General features: G+C 42.3%; 1 protein-coding gene across 1 annotated transcript in view; it reads left to right on the top strand.

Annotated features, from left to right (window-relative positions):
* Positions 1–17820, top strand: part of FGGY (FGGY carbohydrate kinase domain containing) — a 572506-nt gene that overhangs the window by 24346 nt on the left and 530340 nt on the right. The window contains exons 2-3 of the mRNA XM_044673617.1: positions 3847–4058; positions 8022–8133. Coding sequence (XP_044529552.1) covers positions 3858–4058; positions 8022–8133 — 313 coding nt within the window. The 5' untranslated portion in view covers positions 3847–3857. The remainder of the gene's footprint in view (positions 1–3846; positions 4059–8021; positions 8134–17820) is intronic.

Below are 17820 nucleotides of genomic sequence, written 5' to 3'. Positions count from 1 at the left end.
TTCCTTCCTTCCTTCCTTCCTTCCTTCCTTCCTTCCTTCCTTCCTTCCTTCCTTCCTTCCCATCTAGTCTCTTTGTCAAAGAACCAGACAAGAAGTCTGAGGTTTTCTGTGGGTGCATTTCAAATAATATTTGTTCAGACTATTATTTAATGAACCATATAAATATTGATGACATATAGGAGCCCTTTGATCCTCAACAAGGTTCAAAAAGCAGCCGTGTTCCTTCTGAAGGAGACATGTTTAGTTGTGGATTCTTTTTAAGGAATTATGCCAAGAAGGTTGGCAGGCCCTAGTGGTGGGGGTGGCGGGACACACACTCAGGTAAAGTGGAGTTTGGAATTTCTCTCTCACTGACCTATTTTTCCTTGCTTCCTTCAATTCTCAGCTAAAATCCCCTCTTCTGTAAGAAGCTTATCCTAATCCCCATTAAAAGTTCTTTCTCCCGTTCTTCTCTAATTTGTGGTGTGTATCTCTCATTTGCACGTAGTTATTTGCCCTCCCCATTAGGATAGAAGTTCCTCGAGGACAAGGATTGGTTTTGCTTTTGGGGTTCTCAGGGTCCAATGGAGAGCCCGGGCATTAAATGCCAGCTTGCCGGCTGCCTGCCTCGCTCCGTAGACGGGTCCCGTGGCACCGCTTCCTCCTCTTCTCTGTGATTTGATGCTCTCTAGTTTTCCACACAAGTTTCACAATGGCTTCAGAGTGGAAGGAAACAAAGAGCAGAGCCTTTCACTTCCAGTGAAGAATGGGTGGAGGGAGAGAGTTATTAGGAAGGATGTGGCTTTCACTTCCCAGGTTGGTAAGAGACCAGAGAGGGTGATGCCTCCCTTTTGGGAGTTGGCTGCTGCTTCTTCTTTTTCTTCTTCTTTTTTTAATGTCTGTGAGTTCTGCAGACTCGCACGTTCGCTGGGAGACCTTTGGGGCCTGGCTTTGCTGTTCTGGGGAGCAGCCCTTCCAGCCCAGGGAAGAGAGGCCCCCTTTTGGAGCCAGATGACTCCCGTGGCCAGAAAGCTCCCAGCACCTGGCAGTGTTTTTGCAAGAGGCCAGGATCATGTTTCAAGGAGCCTGTCCCTGGAATAACCTCAGGGGCCAGCGTGCCTTTGCTTATGGGCTTTCCTTGTGAAGAAATCAAGATTAGTGCTGTCCCATTTCTCCTGATTTCAGCTGGGAATTCTTTTTTTTTTTTTTTTTTGTATGATATCTCTGGAGGATTTTGTTAAGATGCGTTATTTAGAGCCTGGAAACTGAGTTAGAAGGCTGTGCCAATCTCGGGTGCTTTTCTACGGCTCTCCACTCCTCAGCCCTCAGTCTTGCAGGGTCCAGTCTGAGCCTTCATGGCCATCTCTCCCTCCCTTAAATACTCTCCCCCTTTTGAAATGGAAGCCCCCCGAGGGCAGGGACTTTCAGTGCTTGGCACATGTAATAAGCACTTAAATGCTTTTCATTCATTCTTTTGAGATGACTTTAGAAATATGAGATATCAGAGGCTTCGAAGCTATCAGTCTACTTGAGGGAAAAGAAAAACCATGTCTGCTAAGAATGGTGAAAATAGGGGGCAGCTGGGTAGCTCAGTGGATGGAGAGTCAGGCCTAGAGGCGGGTGGTCCTGGGTTCAAATCTGGCCTCAGACACTTCCAAGCCGTGTGACCCTGGGCAAGTCACTTGACCCCCATTGCCCACCCTTACCACTCTTTCACCTAGGAGCCAAAGCACAGAAGTTAAGGGTTAAAAAATTTTAAAAAATGGTGAAAATAAACATCTCTGGAGGTATTTGAGATTTCCAAAAGGTTATCGCATACGTGACAAATATCATGTGTGGTCTGGATCTTGCAGCATGTGTAAAAATCGGAGCAGATGATAAAAAGGGAGAATTGAAAGTGGTGGTGATGGGTTCGACCAGGGCCAGAGAAACCAAAGAATTTGAAGTCAAGATTGCTGTTTCACAGAAGGACAAAGCTTTGGGAGGAACTCATATTCTTGGCTGAAGAAGGCAGGGTACGACTGAATCACCAGGTCATTCCACGGGGTGGAAAAAAGAGACTTCTTCCCCCAAACCTCCACTTCAGCTTAGTCAGAGAGCAGTGCCAGAATGTGTGTGTGTGGGTGTGTGTGCACACGCGTGTGTGAATGGGACAGAAAGGGATCAAAAACTCCAACCAGTTTTATAGCTGTACATCCTCACTTCTCATGTTTGTATTCAATACACATTTGTTAAATTCCTGTTGTGTACAAAACAGAGAGAAAAAAAAGTGGGGGAGACAATAGGCACGATGGTCCATCAGTAGAAAATAGGTACAAAGTTATTTCAAGAGAAAGTGGTAGGAAAGGTGGGCAGTGCCACCTTCCCCTGAGCTGGGCTTCAAAGGACACGAGGAGATAGATGGAGAAGAAGAGGCAGAAAACTGGACCAGGGAGTGCCCTGAAAGCCCTTCTTGTCTTCAGAGGCTAGGCTGACATTTACATTAAAGAAACAAATGCTCCCATTTGAACCTTTCTTTCGTTCCTCTCCTTTATGCCCCCCTCTGCCCTCCGAAGCCTTCCTTTGGTGAAAGGCAAAGTTAAAATGAGAAAATAGAGGGGAAATGGCTGAGAGAGAATCAGTGTAATGGGACTCTCTTTGCCGTGTCTCAGGAGCAGCTGGCACACATCTGCTGGTCAGAGTTTCCCAGCCTTCTCTGAGCATCCCCCAGTACCAATTAAAAGGGGAAAACTTCTTTGTTGATGTCTAGCTTGCAGAATTATTCAAGTCATAACCACTCGTTCGGGGTGATGGCACACTAGGCTCATAATGTGAGTCGGGAGATTTTTGGACTATCTTTGGGGAACGATACTTTGAATAACACGTGTGGAGGAAGAGGATTGGCCAAAGCTTCTACCAACTGTGTATTTATCTCACAAGAGATACTGAGAGACACAGAGAGACAGAGAAATATAGAAACTGAGAAACAGAGACAAAGGAATGTTCGGAGATATAACGAAATGCAGAGAGAAAGACAGAGAGAAACAGAGATAAAGAGACGGACAGACAGACAGAGAGAAGTCGGCTAGCAAGCTCCAAAACAGGTTTGTCATCTCAATCGCTCTCACAGTTTATCCTGTGAAATAGAAGTTATTATTATCCTCATTTTACAGATGAAGAAACTCAGGTGAGGCATAGTAAAATGACTTGCACAGGGTCACAGAGGCAGTCAGTGTCTGAGGCAGGACTTAAAACAAGGTCTTTCTGATAATAGCTCCCAATTATTTAGCTCTTACACGATGTGGCCGGCTCTGGGCTAAGCACTTTATAATTATTATCTTATTTCATCCTCACAACAGCCCTGTGAGAGATGTCCTATTATTATAACTCCATTTTTATAGATGAAGAAACTGAGAAAAGCAGAGGTGACTTGCCCAGGGTCACACAGCTAATAAGTGTTTGGGGCTGAATAAGAATTGAGGGTTCCAAGTTCTTTCTATCAACTTTGCTACGTAGTGATTATCAGATTGGTTTGACAGTTGCTGAATTACTTTCAATATAAAGTATTTGGCTGCCTTGCTGACTACCCACCATGATCACTTCTCTTTTCCTTTTAAGGACCCTTAGGCTGGGGTCTGGCCAGGCGTGGGGTGACCAGCGGGCTTCTGAGGCTAGTGCTAATGCTGGAGTCAGAGGATCTGGGTTTGAATCTCGATGGGCTCGGTCCTGCCCATGTGAACTTCAGCTTCTGTGCCATCCAGTCAACAAGCATTTATTAAGCATCTATTGTGTGTCAGGCTCTGCATTGGGGGTTCAGTGTATAAGGGGGGGCACAGCCACTGATCCCCTCTTCAGTCTCTAAACGTATCTTGACCTGGCTTGTAACAGGTTCCCACAGCATGACCAGTGCAGAGCAGGAACCGATGAGTTACTATGTGGGCATCGACGTGGGAACGGGCAGTGCCCGGGCGGCACTGGTCAGTCAGCAGGGCACCCTCGCTGCGTACGCGGAGCACCCCATCCAGAAGTGGGCACCTCGGCTAGACCACCACGAGCAGTCGTCTGATGACATCTGGGCTGCGTGCTGTATCGTCACCAAGGTGGGCTCGGAAGGCCACTGAGGACTCCCTTGTTGGGGGGCAGAGCTGGGAGGCCGTAGAGTCTCCTCTACAGTCTTGGATTTCTTTATTTCGGGGTGGGGGGTCAGAGCTTGGCTCTTGGGTTTGCTACTTCCTAGCCACGTGAACTTGGCCAGGTCCCCCCAGGAGGCACGTGCCCCACAGTCCTCTCTGCTCATTCATGTTGGCACCAGATTGGACTCTGACTCTGGATAGGGAGGAGGTTTGTAGGATCATAGCTTTAGAGCCGGAAGGATTCTTAGAGACGATTTAGTTCAACCTTCATTTTTCAGGGTGGGGAAACTGAGGCTTAGGGAGGATGAGTGTCTTGGACAGAATGAGGAAGGATAAAGATAACTTACTAGCGGCATAGAGGTGATAAGTAACAGAGTTAGGTCTTAGAACTCAAAATCCAGCACTGTCCGCGGTCCCATGCTGCCTCTCCTTCCTTTTTCATATTTCGTCTGACTATCCCTGGCTCTATTTTGCTAAAACGACAAAGTCTAGGAATAAAGAGCTTCCTTTGTCCTCTATCTTTCTGTAAGGACTCTATTTTTTTAAGTGCTCCTTTCTCTCTGCTCTCCCTTCTTGACTTTGGCTCTTTAAATATTCATGAGATGCTTGGTAATTTGCAGATGGACAATTCGCCATTCTGTCATTATTGATCAGTCTTCTCAAACATTAATGAGCCCTGTGCAGCGGGGAGCACCCAGAGAAGAAGAGAAGGGGTTGGGGAGCTGGGGAGAGACGAGAGAGTGCAATAAATGAGACCTCGCATCCTCTCTTCTGCCTGTTTAATTTTCCATTCTTTTTGGTGTGAATCGTATTCTCTTTGCCCCGGGGTCTCTACTATTCTTCTAGCACATAACCTCTTTTGCCATTAAGGAAATTGTCCAGGAGAAAATGTAATTCCCTGATGAAAAGCTGCTTTAAAATAGTCTCCTCTAAGTACAGCTTGGTTTTAATGGCTAATTTTTTATCATCTCCAAGTGACGGCCAACTTATTACTTGTTTGCTTTCTAATAGTTCTACCAGTCACCACTGGCCATTTATCAAAAAAGACACAGGGGAGCAAATAGAAAACACTCAATTTAGTCTAGATAAAAGTGGGGCTCAAGCTCGGGCTTCGATCTCCATTGGTCTAGCTTTCTCTTGTCTCTTCTTTGCAGAAGCAGGTCTGCTTCCTACATTTCCCATTTCTCCATTTCTCGATACAGTCGCAAAACCTCAAAGGTAAAAGGGACCGATCAGGGCATACTTTACACGTCCAGTTTCAAATGATGGATTCTCTCGATCACATTTCTGGCCAACGATCGTCTGGCTTCTACTTGAGGACTCATGTGAGGGGAAGAAACGGGAGAGAGGCTTAATTAAGTGTGATGTAGAGAAAAAAAAATCTAAAAAAAACAAATACATAAATAAAACTAAAGAAATAAAGAAATAAAGAAAAATAAAGAAATCCAAAATAAGTAAATAAATAAAATAGAAAATCTAAATAAATGATGAGTGTTAAAAAGTAGATGGGGCTGATATACATATATATTTTAGGCACACACATACACATACAAATACATAGCAATATATGTCAACAAATAAATGTATATGTACACAAATATGTAAAACCAGTTAATCAGCAAGCTTGTATTAAATATAATTTAGGAGTGTATGTGTGTATCTGTATATATGCCTTACTATACTTTGTGGTGGTGGTGTCAAAGCAAATTACAGAAGGAAAAATGTGTCCATTGTGGCAACTAAGTGGTACAGTGGATAGGGCACTGGGCCCAGAGTCAGGAAGACCTGAGTTCAAATTTGACCTTAGGCACTAGCTGTGTGATCTCGAGAAAGTCATTTAATCTGTTTGGCCTCAGCTTTTTCAGTTAGACAATGGGAATAATACAATACCAGCAGCTACTCTCTGACTATCAAATGCTATAATATTTCTAAAGCACTTTGCAGAGTGTCTGGCACACAGTAAGCACTTAATAAATGCTTCCTTCCATTGTTTCAGAAATGGTTCCATAGAATACTCACAGACATGAACGGAGAAAGGAAGGGAAGGTGATAGGAAGGCACCAACTAAGAGGTTATCATCATAGATTGGTTAGACGTCAACCTTTACTATCAGCAAGGATTTATTAAGTGGCTCTCGCGTGCTGGGTCCTGGGGACAGAAAGCTCAAAGGGACAAAAACTAATCCATCAGTCAACAAGCGTGTATTAAGGGGCAGCTTTGTAGTGGGCACACGTGCCATTGGCTGCATCTTGTCTTTCCTGTGCCAGCATCTTTGGTATCTTTTTGCTCCGCCACTTCAGCCACCTCCCTAGTTCAGGCTCTCACGAACTCTCCCTCCAATTGGTCTCTGTGCCTGCAATCTCTTTCCCCCACATTCCACTCCCAATGAGTGGCCAACGTGATGCTTCTAAAGCAGAGCTGTGGTCGGGTCAGCGCCTTTCTTGTTAAACTCCAGAAGCAAAAATGGATGATGGAACTTGCGAAGCCATAAAGAATACGCTTGGCTCCAAAGGAGAGAGAAAAGAAGATATCTCTGCCGGCGGTGGTGCCAGGTCATTGATGTGAAAAATTGCCGATGCCTTCAGATTTTTCCACTGTATCGATCAGTTTTGTTGAAATTTTCCACTTCTTTTTTCTTAAAACAAACAAACAACCTCTGAGATAAAGTTTAGCCCTTCTGGGCACTATTTCTTATATTGTTGAAATCCCATAGAGGGAGAAATCCAGGCAAAATAAAGAGATATCAGTAAATGAAACAAATTAAGTTAAATAAAAACTATCAATTAAAAATAATCCCCAGTGACTCTTTTTGCCCTCTAGGACCTCTGTTCATTCTTTAAAGTCCTTCACAGCCTGGCCCTGATCTCCCTTTCTAGGTATATATTACTGCCCTTCTCCTGTCTTATGATGTAGATAACTTGACCTCCTTATTATTGTCCCTCAAGGACATCTCTGGTCTCTATGCTCTTTCCCAGACAGTTCTCCATTTCCTCCTTTCTGTCTCTTAGAATCCATAGCTTTCTTTAACATTCAGCTCAGGGTTAGCTCTGCGAGGCCTTTCCCAATCCCCCCTGCCAAAATTGATTTCTCCTTGTATTAATTTTGTATCATTCATCCGTGTCCTCATGTATGCACCTATTCTTTCTGCTGATAGATTGGAAGCTCCCTGAGCGCCAGCTAGGAGATTTTTGTTGCTGTTCAGTCATTTCAGTCATGCCTAAATCTCTGTGATCCCATTTGGGGTTTCTTGGAAAAGATACTAGAATGGTTTGCAATTTCCTTCTCCAGCTCATTTTATACATGAGGAAACTGAGACGAATAGGCTTCAGCGACTTCCCATGGTCACAAAGTTAGTGTCTGAGGTCAGATCTGGACTCAGGTCTTCCTGACTCCAGGCTGGGCACCCCATCTACTTCCCCACCTAGCAGATGCTTAATAAATGATTTTTGGTTATTTGATAAAGGGTCATTAATGAGTTTATAATCATAGCTTGTCAATTCTGGTGAACACAAACTAGCTGAGTTTGACCATGATATAGAGCAATGGTCGGCAACCTTTTTGGCATTTATGCCTGCGGAAGGAGGAGGATGGAGGCAGAAGGCACTGGAATATGGGGCAGGGGCTGAAGGCCCCCTGGGGACATCCTGGGGCTCTGCCCAGACTGGCGGGTCGGGAGGTGGAGCCAGATATGGCTCCAGAGCCATACTTTGCCGACCCCTGATATAGGGTGTCTGGAGGGGAGTAAACTGATATCAGTCCAGAAAGGGAGATCGGAGGCTCATTCTTAAAGGCTTTACATCTTGGCTTAAGGGTTTTATATTTATTTGAGAGCCAATAGGAAAGGCCTGAAGGTTTTTGAGCAGATTTCATGTATTATGGATCATAGGCACAGACCCATCTGATCAATTTGCATTTTTATTTTTTTTACAGAAAGTGGTACAAGGCATAGATGCTAACCAGATACGAGGACTTGGATTCGATGCCACATGCTCCCTGGTTGTGTTGGACAAGCAGTTTCGTCCTTTGCCAGTAAACCAGGAAGGTAGGGTGATGAATCTAGGGAGAAGATGGGAACCATTTCTTCCTCAGTTTTTTGTAACCCCACCATTGGGCATTCAAATAAATCTATTGATGCTAAAGTGTACAGTCCTGAATTCTGTCCCAGCTCTACCCTTCCTACAAATACTCTGGGCCATAATGGCCATTCTCTCCTAGACCTAGAAAAGTATTTTGCCTTCAATACTCTTAAGCACCTATTCTATTTAATTTTGTAATCTTTTTGCATTATATTATATTATTATTATTTGTGTATATGGTATATCTTTCTTACTCTCTCTTTGAGGGGCAATTATGATATCATACCTAAAGTTTTCAAATCTTATAGCACGCAGGAGAGAGTTCTCCATACAGGAGAAGACCAGTGAATATTTGTGAATGAAAACAAATTAATTCAGATCAGAAAGTTTTCTGGTTATACTATCATGGCAGACTCCACAGAAAAAATACCATTTGAGATGAATTTTGAAGGATAAGTAGAAATTGGACAAACAGAGCCGAGGTGTGTGTGTGTGTGTGTGTGTGTGTGTGTGTGTGTGTGTGTGTGTGTGTGTTTTGGGCATGCAGAGATCAGAAATGAATTAATGAAAAATAATCTGTTATGGACTTTCTGAATATCAAGTACCCATGCTAAGTTCTGGAAATACAAATAGAAAATTGGTATAGTCCTTATGCTCTAGGAGCTCTCACCCCAGTTGGGAAAGGCGCCATATTTAGAAGGAACAGCTGCTAAATAAATAAAGCCTGGTGGTCCAAAGGCTTCATGGCAGTTAAAATGGTTGCAGTATGCACAGCAGTCACACGCTAGTAAACCATCTCAGCAGAGGGGCTAAACCATATTGAGGGTAACCAACAGACCTCAATCCCATCAGTGACTATTTAGGGACACCTCAATCCCAAGCATGTGAGGACTTCCCCAGGCAGAATAAATGGACAAGAACAATTTGTTCCAGTGGCCATGAAGGCAGTTGAGTCAGGGGCTGTGGAGTGCCTAGAGCTTGGTCAGACATGGAAGATGCCACGGTCATCCCTTGCATCCTGGGCCATCACTAGTGGTCTTGATATTGTCTTGCTACTGGACTTTGATGCCTCAGGAAGAGCATAATGCCGATGACTTTGTACATCTTTGCCTCCTTTAAATCCAAGTCATTCAAAAGTCAAGACATTACCCCATGGTATCATCTCTTCAAGAATGAAGGACAAACAACAAGATGGCATGGCCCGGGGGTAAAGGGAAACAGCCAAAAAAAGGACCTTAAAGTGGTTTATTATGGGTTAAATAGACTTTGGGACTGCTCTGGGAATCTATTAGCATTTTTAACATCCACAGAGCTGGAAGAGACTCATTAGCATTGGAAGGAACTTCAGAGTTCATCTATTACCATTTGCACCTGAAGAGAAATCCTTTCCACATGGTCATCTGGCCTCTATTTGAATCCCTCCAACGATGTGAAACATTCTATTTGATGAAGCAGCAAATTCCCTTTTTGGATAGCCTAATTGTCAGGAAGCTGCTCTTGACATCAGTCCTCAATCGGCATATGCCTCTTTTCCTCCCAATCCATTATCCTCGTTCTTCCTTCTGGGCCCATTCAGGATATGTCGACTCCCTTTTCCATGTGATTGCTCTTAAAACTTGAAAACAGCCATCACTCCCCCCTCCTCCAGGTCTTCTCTTTTCCATCGTAATCACCCCTAGTTCTATTATCCGACCCCTTTAGGTCCTGAACCTTTATGGCTCACCATCTTGTTTGCCCTCATCTGGACCTTCCACTTTCATCAATGTCCTTCTCAAAATATGCCAAGAGCTTGGGCAGTCAAAAAGCATATTTTTACATACTTGGAGCTGTGCTAAGAGCTGGGAATACAAAGAAAGAGGAAAAAAAAACACAGTTCTTTTTATGGGGAGAACATTTCTGTATATATGTAAATACAGTGATATGCACACATTTGTATGTGTGTATATACACACACATTTATATATAAAAATATACAACAGACATGATAGAAAGTAGTATCAATGGAAAGGAAGTAGTTTTGGGGCATCAGGAAGAGGACCAGGAAAAGCCTCTTTTTTTTTGACAATCAACAAACATTTATTAAATGATTCGATCCAGTCTCTCTGTTAGAGAGCATCATGACTCTATTTATTACCTTCCTCCCAATCCTATTCTTATCAGTCCTCCTCTAGCTTGCATTGGTACATTCCCCAGTCTACATATTTATGAAGCATCTATTATATACAAAACATCGGGATAGGTGTGTTACCTATTGCCAATTGGACATGGTGGACTTCATGAAGTTCCATGGCTATTTCAAACTCATTATGTCCAGAAAGAGCTCATTATTTTCAGGAAAAACCTCCTTAAGAAAGTGGAATTTGAGCTGGTTTTTGAAGGAAGCCAGGAATTATAAGAGATATGGAGGGAAGATGGGAGAGCATTTCAGCCAAGGGCGACATCTAGGAAAATTCCAAGGAGTTGGAAGATGGGATATCTTGCTCAAGGCACAGAAAAAAGAGCAACATCACTCTATTGCATATGTGGAGAGTTATCAAGAGTAAGAAGGCTGGGCAGGGAGGAATGGACCAGGTTGGGAAAGGCTTTAAAATCCAAACAAAATTTTATATTTGAACTAACCACAGTCCTCTGGATGGGGCTTCACTAAAGATCTTTGTAAGAAGTTAGCAGACTGGCTGCCATTTTTATTTTAGGCTCTACCAAAGTCATTAAATGATAAACAATTTGAAGAATGTTCAAAAATTTCCTTGAAAAATAATAAATGTTGGAGGGAATGGGGCAAAATTGGGACACTAGTAGAGTTGTAAATTGATTTGATCATTCTGGCAGGCAATTTGGAATTATGCCCAATGGGCCATAAAAGAATGGACACCTTTGGATCCAGCAATACCACTACTACATCTGTATCCTAAAGAGTTAAAAAAAATGCGAAAAGACCTGTTTGTATAAAAATATTTATAGCTGTCCTTTTTGTGGTGGCAAAGAACGGGAAACTAAAGGGATGTCCTTCAATTGGGGAATGGCTGAATACATTGTGGCATATGATGGTGCTGGAATACTATTGTGCTGTAAGGAATGATGAACAGGATGATTTCAGAAAGGCTTGGAAAGACCTCCATGAACTGATGCAGAGTGAAATAAGCAGAACCAGGAGAACATTGTACACCATACATAAAATATTGCGTGATGATCAAATGTGCTACTAATAGCAGTACAATGATCCAGGACAATTCTGAGCGAATCTATGAAAAGAATGCTCTCCGCCTCTATAGAAAATATAGATTTATCACTTGGTTATTTGAGTATATGATTTGGGGTTTTGGTTTATAAGATTATTTACTTATAAAAATTAATATTAAGGAAATGTTTTGAGTGATAATACATGTATAACCCAGGTTGAATTGTTTGTCAGCTCCAGGAGGGGGAAGAGAAAAAGGGAGAGAGACAACATGAATCATATACATTTCTAAAACTTATGCAAAATTTTTTTATTAAAGTAAAATAGAGATAAAATTTCATTGGGGAAGGATGTCCTAGGGAAAGAAGAAGCTCAGGTCCTGGTTCCTAAAAGAATATGTATTCTGAGTTTCAGGTCAAAGTATCATATTATTGGTTCCTACCTCTGGAGTCAGAGGAGACGTTTGAGACTATGACCAATACTCTCATTTTACAGTAAAGGAAACTGAATCTCATAAGTTTAAGTGATTCACCTATGGTCACAAAGCCAGTATCTGAGGATTTGAAGTAATATCTTTGTGACTTCAAGTCCACCATTTTCCCAAGGATCCCATGCTGGATCTTTATGAAGTCAAGTTGAGTCAATAAAGTATTTACTAATAAGTCTTGATTGATGATACATCTTAAAACCAGTGGAAATGTGCGTTGGCTATGGGGGAGGTGAAGGGGGGTGAAGTGGAAAGTAAAAACATGAATCATGTAACCATGGAAAATTTTTCTAAAAAAATAAAATATTTAAATAAAAAATAAGTATTTACTAAGCTGCTACTATGTGCTTAAAACTGAGTTAAGTGCTGAGCATAGAAAGAAAAGAAAAAAAAAATGAGTCCCTACTTCCAAGGAGTTCACAGTCTGATGGGTGCAAACAACTATGTATAAACTAGATAGATACAGAATCAGTTAGAGGGAACCATGCAAACAACTATGTGTAAACTAGATAGATCCAAAATCAGTTAGAGCAGTGATTCCCAAAGTGGGCGCCACCGCCCCCTGGTGGGTGCTGCAGTGATCCAGGGGGAGAGGTGATGGCCACAGTTGCATTTATCTTTCCTATTAATTGCTATTAAAAATTTTTTTAACCCTTGTATTTCGGTGTATTGTCTCATAGGTGGAAGATTGGTAAGAGTGGGCAATGGGGGTCAAGTGACTTGCCCAGGGTCACACAGCTGGGAAGTGTCTGAGGCTGGGTTTGAACCTAGGACCTCCTGTCTCTAGACCTGACTCTCACTCCACTGAGCTACCCAGCTGCCCATAATTGCTATTAAAATTAAAAAAAAATAATTTCCAGGGGGCTAAGAGATATTTTTTCTGGAAAGGGGGAGGTAGGCCAAAAGAGTTTGGGAACCACTGAGTCATACGGAATTATAACAGCTGGAAGGCATGGGCACAGAGGGAGATCAGGAAAGGCTTCTTGCAGATGATAATATTTTAACTGAGACCAGAAGCAAGCCAAGGAAGCCAGGAGGCCAAAATGAGTAGGTAGAGAATTCTAGGAAAAAGGATTAATTGAGCACTGACTGTATGCCAGGGACTATGCCTAGTAAAACTTCAGGCACACATTTTACTCCTAAACTGATGGGTACTTGCAGCTCTGTCAAAGAGACTTTTCAGAATCAGTGACCCTGGATATCTCCTTTTAGGCATCCGTGTTGTCTGCATGACTGCACCATGTTCCCCAGACCATGTGGGTCTAGGTTTAGTCTGCCTGACTCCAAGGGACCAGTATCCCCTCATAACTAGAAATTAGGAAAGAAGCCCATTTTGGCTTGATCAGAGAAATAACTTTCAAGCAGCCAGAGCTGTCTAATATTAGAGTTAAATGCTTTGTGAGCTCTTCCTTCCAAGCAGAGGCTTAGAATCTTAGAATGATGGTATCTTGCCATCTCCGAAGAGTCAAACTGCTGGCATTGTAGTGTTTCAGAGTTGGAAGGGACCCCCAAGATCACCGAGTTCAATCCATGAACAAAAATCTCTTCTCCAGCATTCCGCTAATTGGCCACGTGTTTCTTGTTTGAAGCCCGCTGCCTTCCGAGGTAACCTATTCCATTTTGGTATGGCTGTAGTTGTTCAAAGATTTTTTTCCCCTTGATAGCGATGTTTTTTACACTTTGTGTTGTATTTTTTAACCCTTTCCATCCATTCATCCTTGTTCTTCCATCTTCAACCAAGCAGAAAATAAATCGAATCCCTCTTTCAACATGACCAGCCTTGAAATCCTCGTAGCAAACTCTCGAGACTTTTCTGTGTCTTTTCTTCTCTGGGCTAAACAGAGCCGAGTCTTTGAATCTTTTCTCACAGGGCATGAACGTGAGCACATCGCCATGCTGGTTGCTCTTTCTGGATGCTCTTCAGCTTATTAGCACCGAAGGACATGGCAGAAAGGATTTCTGGGCTGCGTAAGAAGTAGGGCTCTGAGATGCCTCCTATCTGGGAGGCTGCGTGATGATCTGCGAACATATCCATTGAGGCAGAGGAGAAACTGTCAGTAATAAGGTCCTCCGGGTTGTAAGAGCAGCTCTCCGATGGTCCAGCTTTTTCTCCTTGGCTAGATTCTCTTCATCTTTGTGTGCAGAATGGCCTCCTGGGCACAGGCCCTCCATTAAGAGGCTAGAGAGGTCAAAACCCTCATTAGAAGTGATGAAATAACTTTGTTCAACCCCAAAGGTTAAAACGCATCCAAGCATTACACGCATCAGCTTGAGGTCAGGGCCCTGCCCCAGGCTGGGTGCTTTTCAGCAGGATTAAATTAAGGGCAGATTTGATCTGAAACATATTAACCTGTGTTGGAATTAAGAGTTGATTTTTTTTTTCTTAGGGAGTCTTTCTGTTAGTCTCTTTCTGAACTCGATTAGCTCTGATTGTTTCCATGTGCCCGATTTTAGCATCTTCTGGGCATTCTTCCTCCTGCCACCTTTTGTCTGATCCATCCCAGGATCTCAGAGTTGGAAAAGGTCCTTGGTAGCTATCCAGGCCAACCCATTCACTAAAGGAATCTCCACTAGATCATACTCAAGGGGTCATCTGATCTCTGCTTCAAGATCTCCAAAGATGGAGAACTCACTACCTCTTGAAGTAGCCCACTTTCCTTTGGGACAATTATCATCGTTAGGAAGATTTTCTGGTGTGGACGCTTAATCTGATGACCTGGAACTTCCTCCCTAGTCTTTGGGGGGGAAAACAAAACAAAATGAAATAAAAAATGAATCCCTTTTGTACAGGAGAACTTCCATGATCCCTTTGTACATTCTTCTCTAGGCTACACAACCTTGGTTTTTTTCAAATGATTGTCATATGACACAAGCTTGAGGACAGAAGGAATCTAGGTGGTCTAGTGGATAGAAGGCTGGACTTGCATTCAGGAACACGAGTTCAAAACCCACTTCAGATACACTAGCTTTGTGACTCTGGGCAAATCATTAACTTCTCTCATTCTCAGTTTCCCCATTTGTCAAACAGAGATAACAATATCACCTGTCTCCTAGAGTCCTAAAGACCAAATACTATAATATTTATAAAGTGCTTTGTAAACCTTATATGCTAAATAAATGTCAGTGGTGGTATTGATGATGATAATGATGGGGGTAATGTTCCTTTATAAGTGTTTTCAAACTTGGAACAGATTTTCTTCATATGGTGGCTCAGTTCCCAGACTTGCTCACAAAACCAGAAAAATAAGTTCAAATCTTGCCTTCGACACTTACTCCCTGTATGTCCCTGGACAAGTCCCTTCTGTCTTAGTTTCTTCAACTGTAAAATGGGGATAATAATAAAGCATTTTTCTCCCATAGTTCTTATGAGGATAAAATGAGATAATATTTATAAAATGCTTAGCACACTGCCCAGAATAGAGTAGACCCTTAAAAATGCTTGCTTCCTTTTCCCTATAATAAAATAATGACGTTCTAGTCGGAGCCTTATGCTAGGCATCTTCCTTGACCTTCCAGCCCTGAGTCTGAGTTGTTCTGCTCCTCCTAATGGTATCATGGCGGTATAGACAGAGAGTTTCAGCACCAACATGCAGAGAAGGCAAGGCAGATTTTTCAGTGGCTTCCAAAGAAACCCTAAAAGAAGGGAATGGGAGGAGTGTGTGTCAGTGGCAGAAGAGAGGTAAGAAGTGAAAGACTGGGCGACTTATGCCTCTACAGATGTGTCTTCATGATTTGTCAATTGTGCGATTACATGAAAATAAGGAAATAGCAACATAGCCACGAAGTGTTCTGCCGTTGTTCATCGTTGTTCAGTCATTTCAGTCATGTCCAATCCTGAGGACCTCTTTTGGGTTTTCGTGTCAAAGATACTGAAATTATTTGTAATTTCCTTCTCCAGCTCATTTTACAGATGAGGAAACTGAGACAAAGAAATTCAAGTGACTTTTCCAAGGTCACCCAGATAGTAAGTTTTTGACACCAAATTTCAACTCTGGAAGATGTCTTCCTGACTCCAGGCCTGGCACTCTATCCACTGTTCCACCTAGCTTTTGGGGAGTAACTACTATAATTGTATCAATCAATCATTATTTCTTTATCTCCCAGTCCTTGTTTGTTTGGAGTGTGGTGGAATGAACAGAGAGCTAGTTTTAGAGTCAGAAAGATCTGGGTTCAAAACTCAGGCTCTGGCAGTCTCTGTGATGCTGGACAAATCATCTCCCCATTAAATACCCAAGAGAACTCTTTGGAACTCCAGGTTGGAGAGGAGATGATGCCGTGAATTGCTAGAGAGAGTTCCATCCCAAGAATTTTCCAAATTAATGAAATTCCTGGTCAGTTAAGACCAGCAATTTGTGTTCTCAGTTGCCTGGTATCATCTGGGGTCCAATAACTGGCTTGAAGAAGAGGTAGGATTAAAACCCACTTTGGGCCTTATTCTTGACTCGTACTTCTTAGAAAAGATGTAAAAAAAAATGTAGAAAGGATTCTGAAGAGACCCTCTCTCCAATGGATTTCTCAGATCATTAGAGGATTCCTTGTTGAGTTTTGAATCATTTTGGTGTCATATACTTCTTTGGCAGGCTAGCGAAGCTTTTGGGGCCCCTTCTTAGACCGATTATTTTTAAAAACATTAAATCAAATGCATGACATTTCAAAGGAAACTAATTATATTGAAATATAGTTATCAAAATATTTTTTAAATTATCACAGGGACAGCTGGAGAGCCCAGTAGATAGAGTACCAGTCCTGCGTTCAGATCTGGCCTTAGGCACTTCGAAGTTGTGTGACTCTGGGCGAGTCGCTTAACCCCAACTGCCTAGCCTTTGCCTCTCTTCTGTCATAGAACTGGTACTAAGGCGGCAGGTAAAGGTTTTAAAAAACCCAAAACATGTTCACGGAATCCAGGTCCAAAACCCTTGCTGTAAACAGTGAGCTCTGCTAATGTCCATGAGAAGGATTCGATTTTTATTTTTATGTCTTATTGACGTTTTCTTTTTTCACTGCTGTCGATTTCCAGAAACCACCATCCCGTAGACCCCTCCCTGTCGTAAATCAAAATAGTCTGGTTTGATGTTTCAAATTTCCGTCTCCACAGAATGTTGGAAAAACAAAGCTGCTCTCTAAGCGGAGGGGGGAGGATGCCAGGAGGAGACTCTCTACCAGCCCCAGGCAGAAGACCTAAGAGATTAGAGATGCATATGGAGATGGAAGTGGAGATAGAAAGGAATAAGTACAGATATCTATTGGACAAACACACCTACGAATGCACAGACATAGAAACATATAAAAAGGTATATCAATAAATATTCCCATATAGATATCTATAGAAGGATATCAATTTCTATTTTTAGTCTATTATTTATCCTATTAATTTCTATTTTCTATTTTATCCTATTTCTATTCTATATTTTATTTTATTCTATTCTATTTATTATTCATATCATGTACACATGTATGTATGTTTAATATGTGTACATGTGTCTATATGTGTATTAATGTGCACACATATATTTTTTGTCGTTCATTTTCTAGTCATGTCCAACTCTTCATGACGACCTCATTTGGGGTTTTCTAGGCAAAGATATTAGAGTGGTTTGCCATTAACTTCTTCAGCTCATTTTACAGGTAAGGAAACTGAGGAACACAAGATTAAGTGACGTGCCCAGGGTCACACAGTTAGTAAGTGTCTAAGGTCAGATTTGCACTTGGATCTCCTTGACTCAAAGCCTGGCACTCCATCCACTGTGCCACCAAGCGCTCTCTCTCTCTCATTCTCTCTCTCTCTCTCTCTCTCTCTCTCTCTCTCTCTCTCTCTCTCTCTCTCACACACACACACACACACATGCAGAAATGGTGCTTTATCATTGCATTAACTCACTGTTCCACTGTGTTTATTACACTTTTTAAAAAACTCTTCTCTTCCATCTTGGAATCATTACTGTATATTGGTTCCAAGGCAGAAGAACAACAAGGACTAGGCAATAGGAA

This window comes from Gracilinanus agilis, chromosome 4 (assembly GCF_016433145.1).
Source record: "Gracilinanus agilis isolate LMUSP501 chromosome 4, AgileGrace, whole genome shotgun sequence".
Lineage (NCBI taxonomy): Eukaryota > Metazoa > Chordata > Mammalia > Didelphimorphia > Didelphidae > Gracilinanus > Gracilinanus agilis.
The sequence above is the reverse complement of the archived record's forward strand: the minus strand, read 5'-3'. Positions and strand labels throughout refer to the sequence as shown.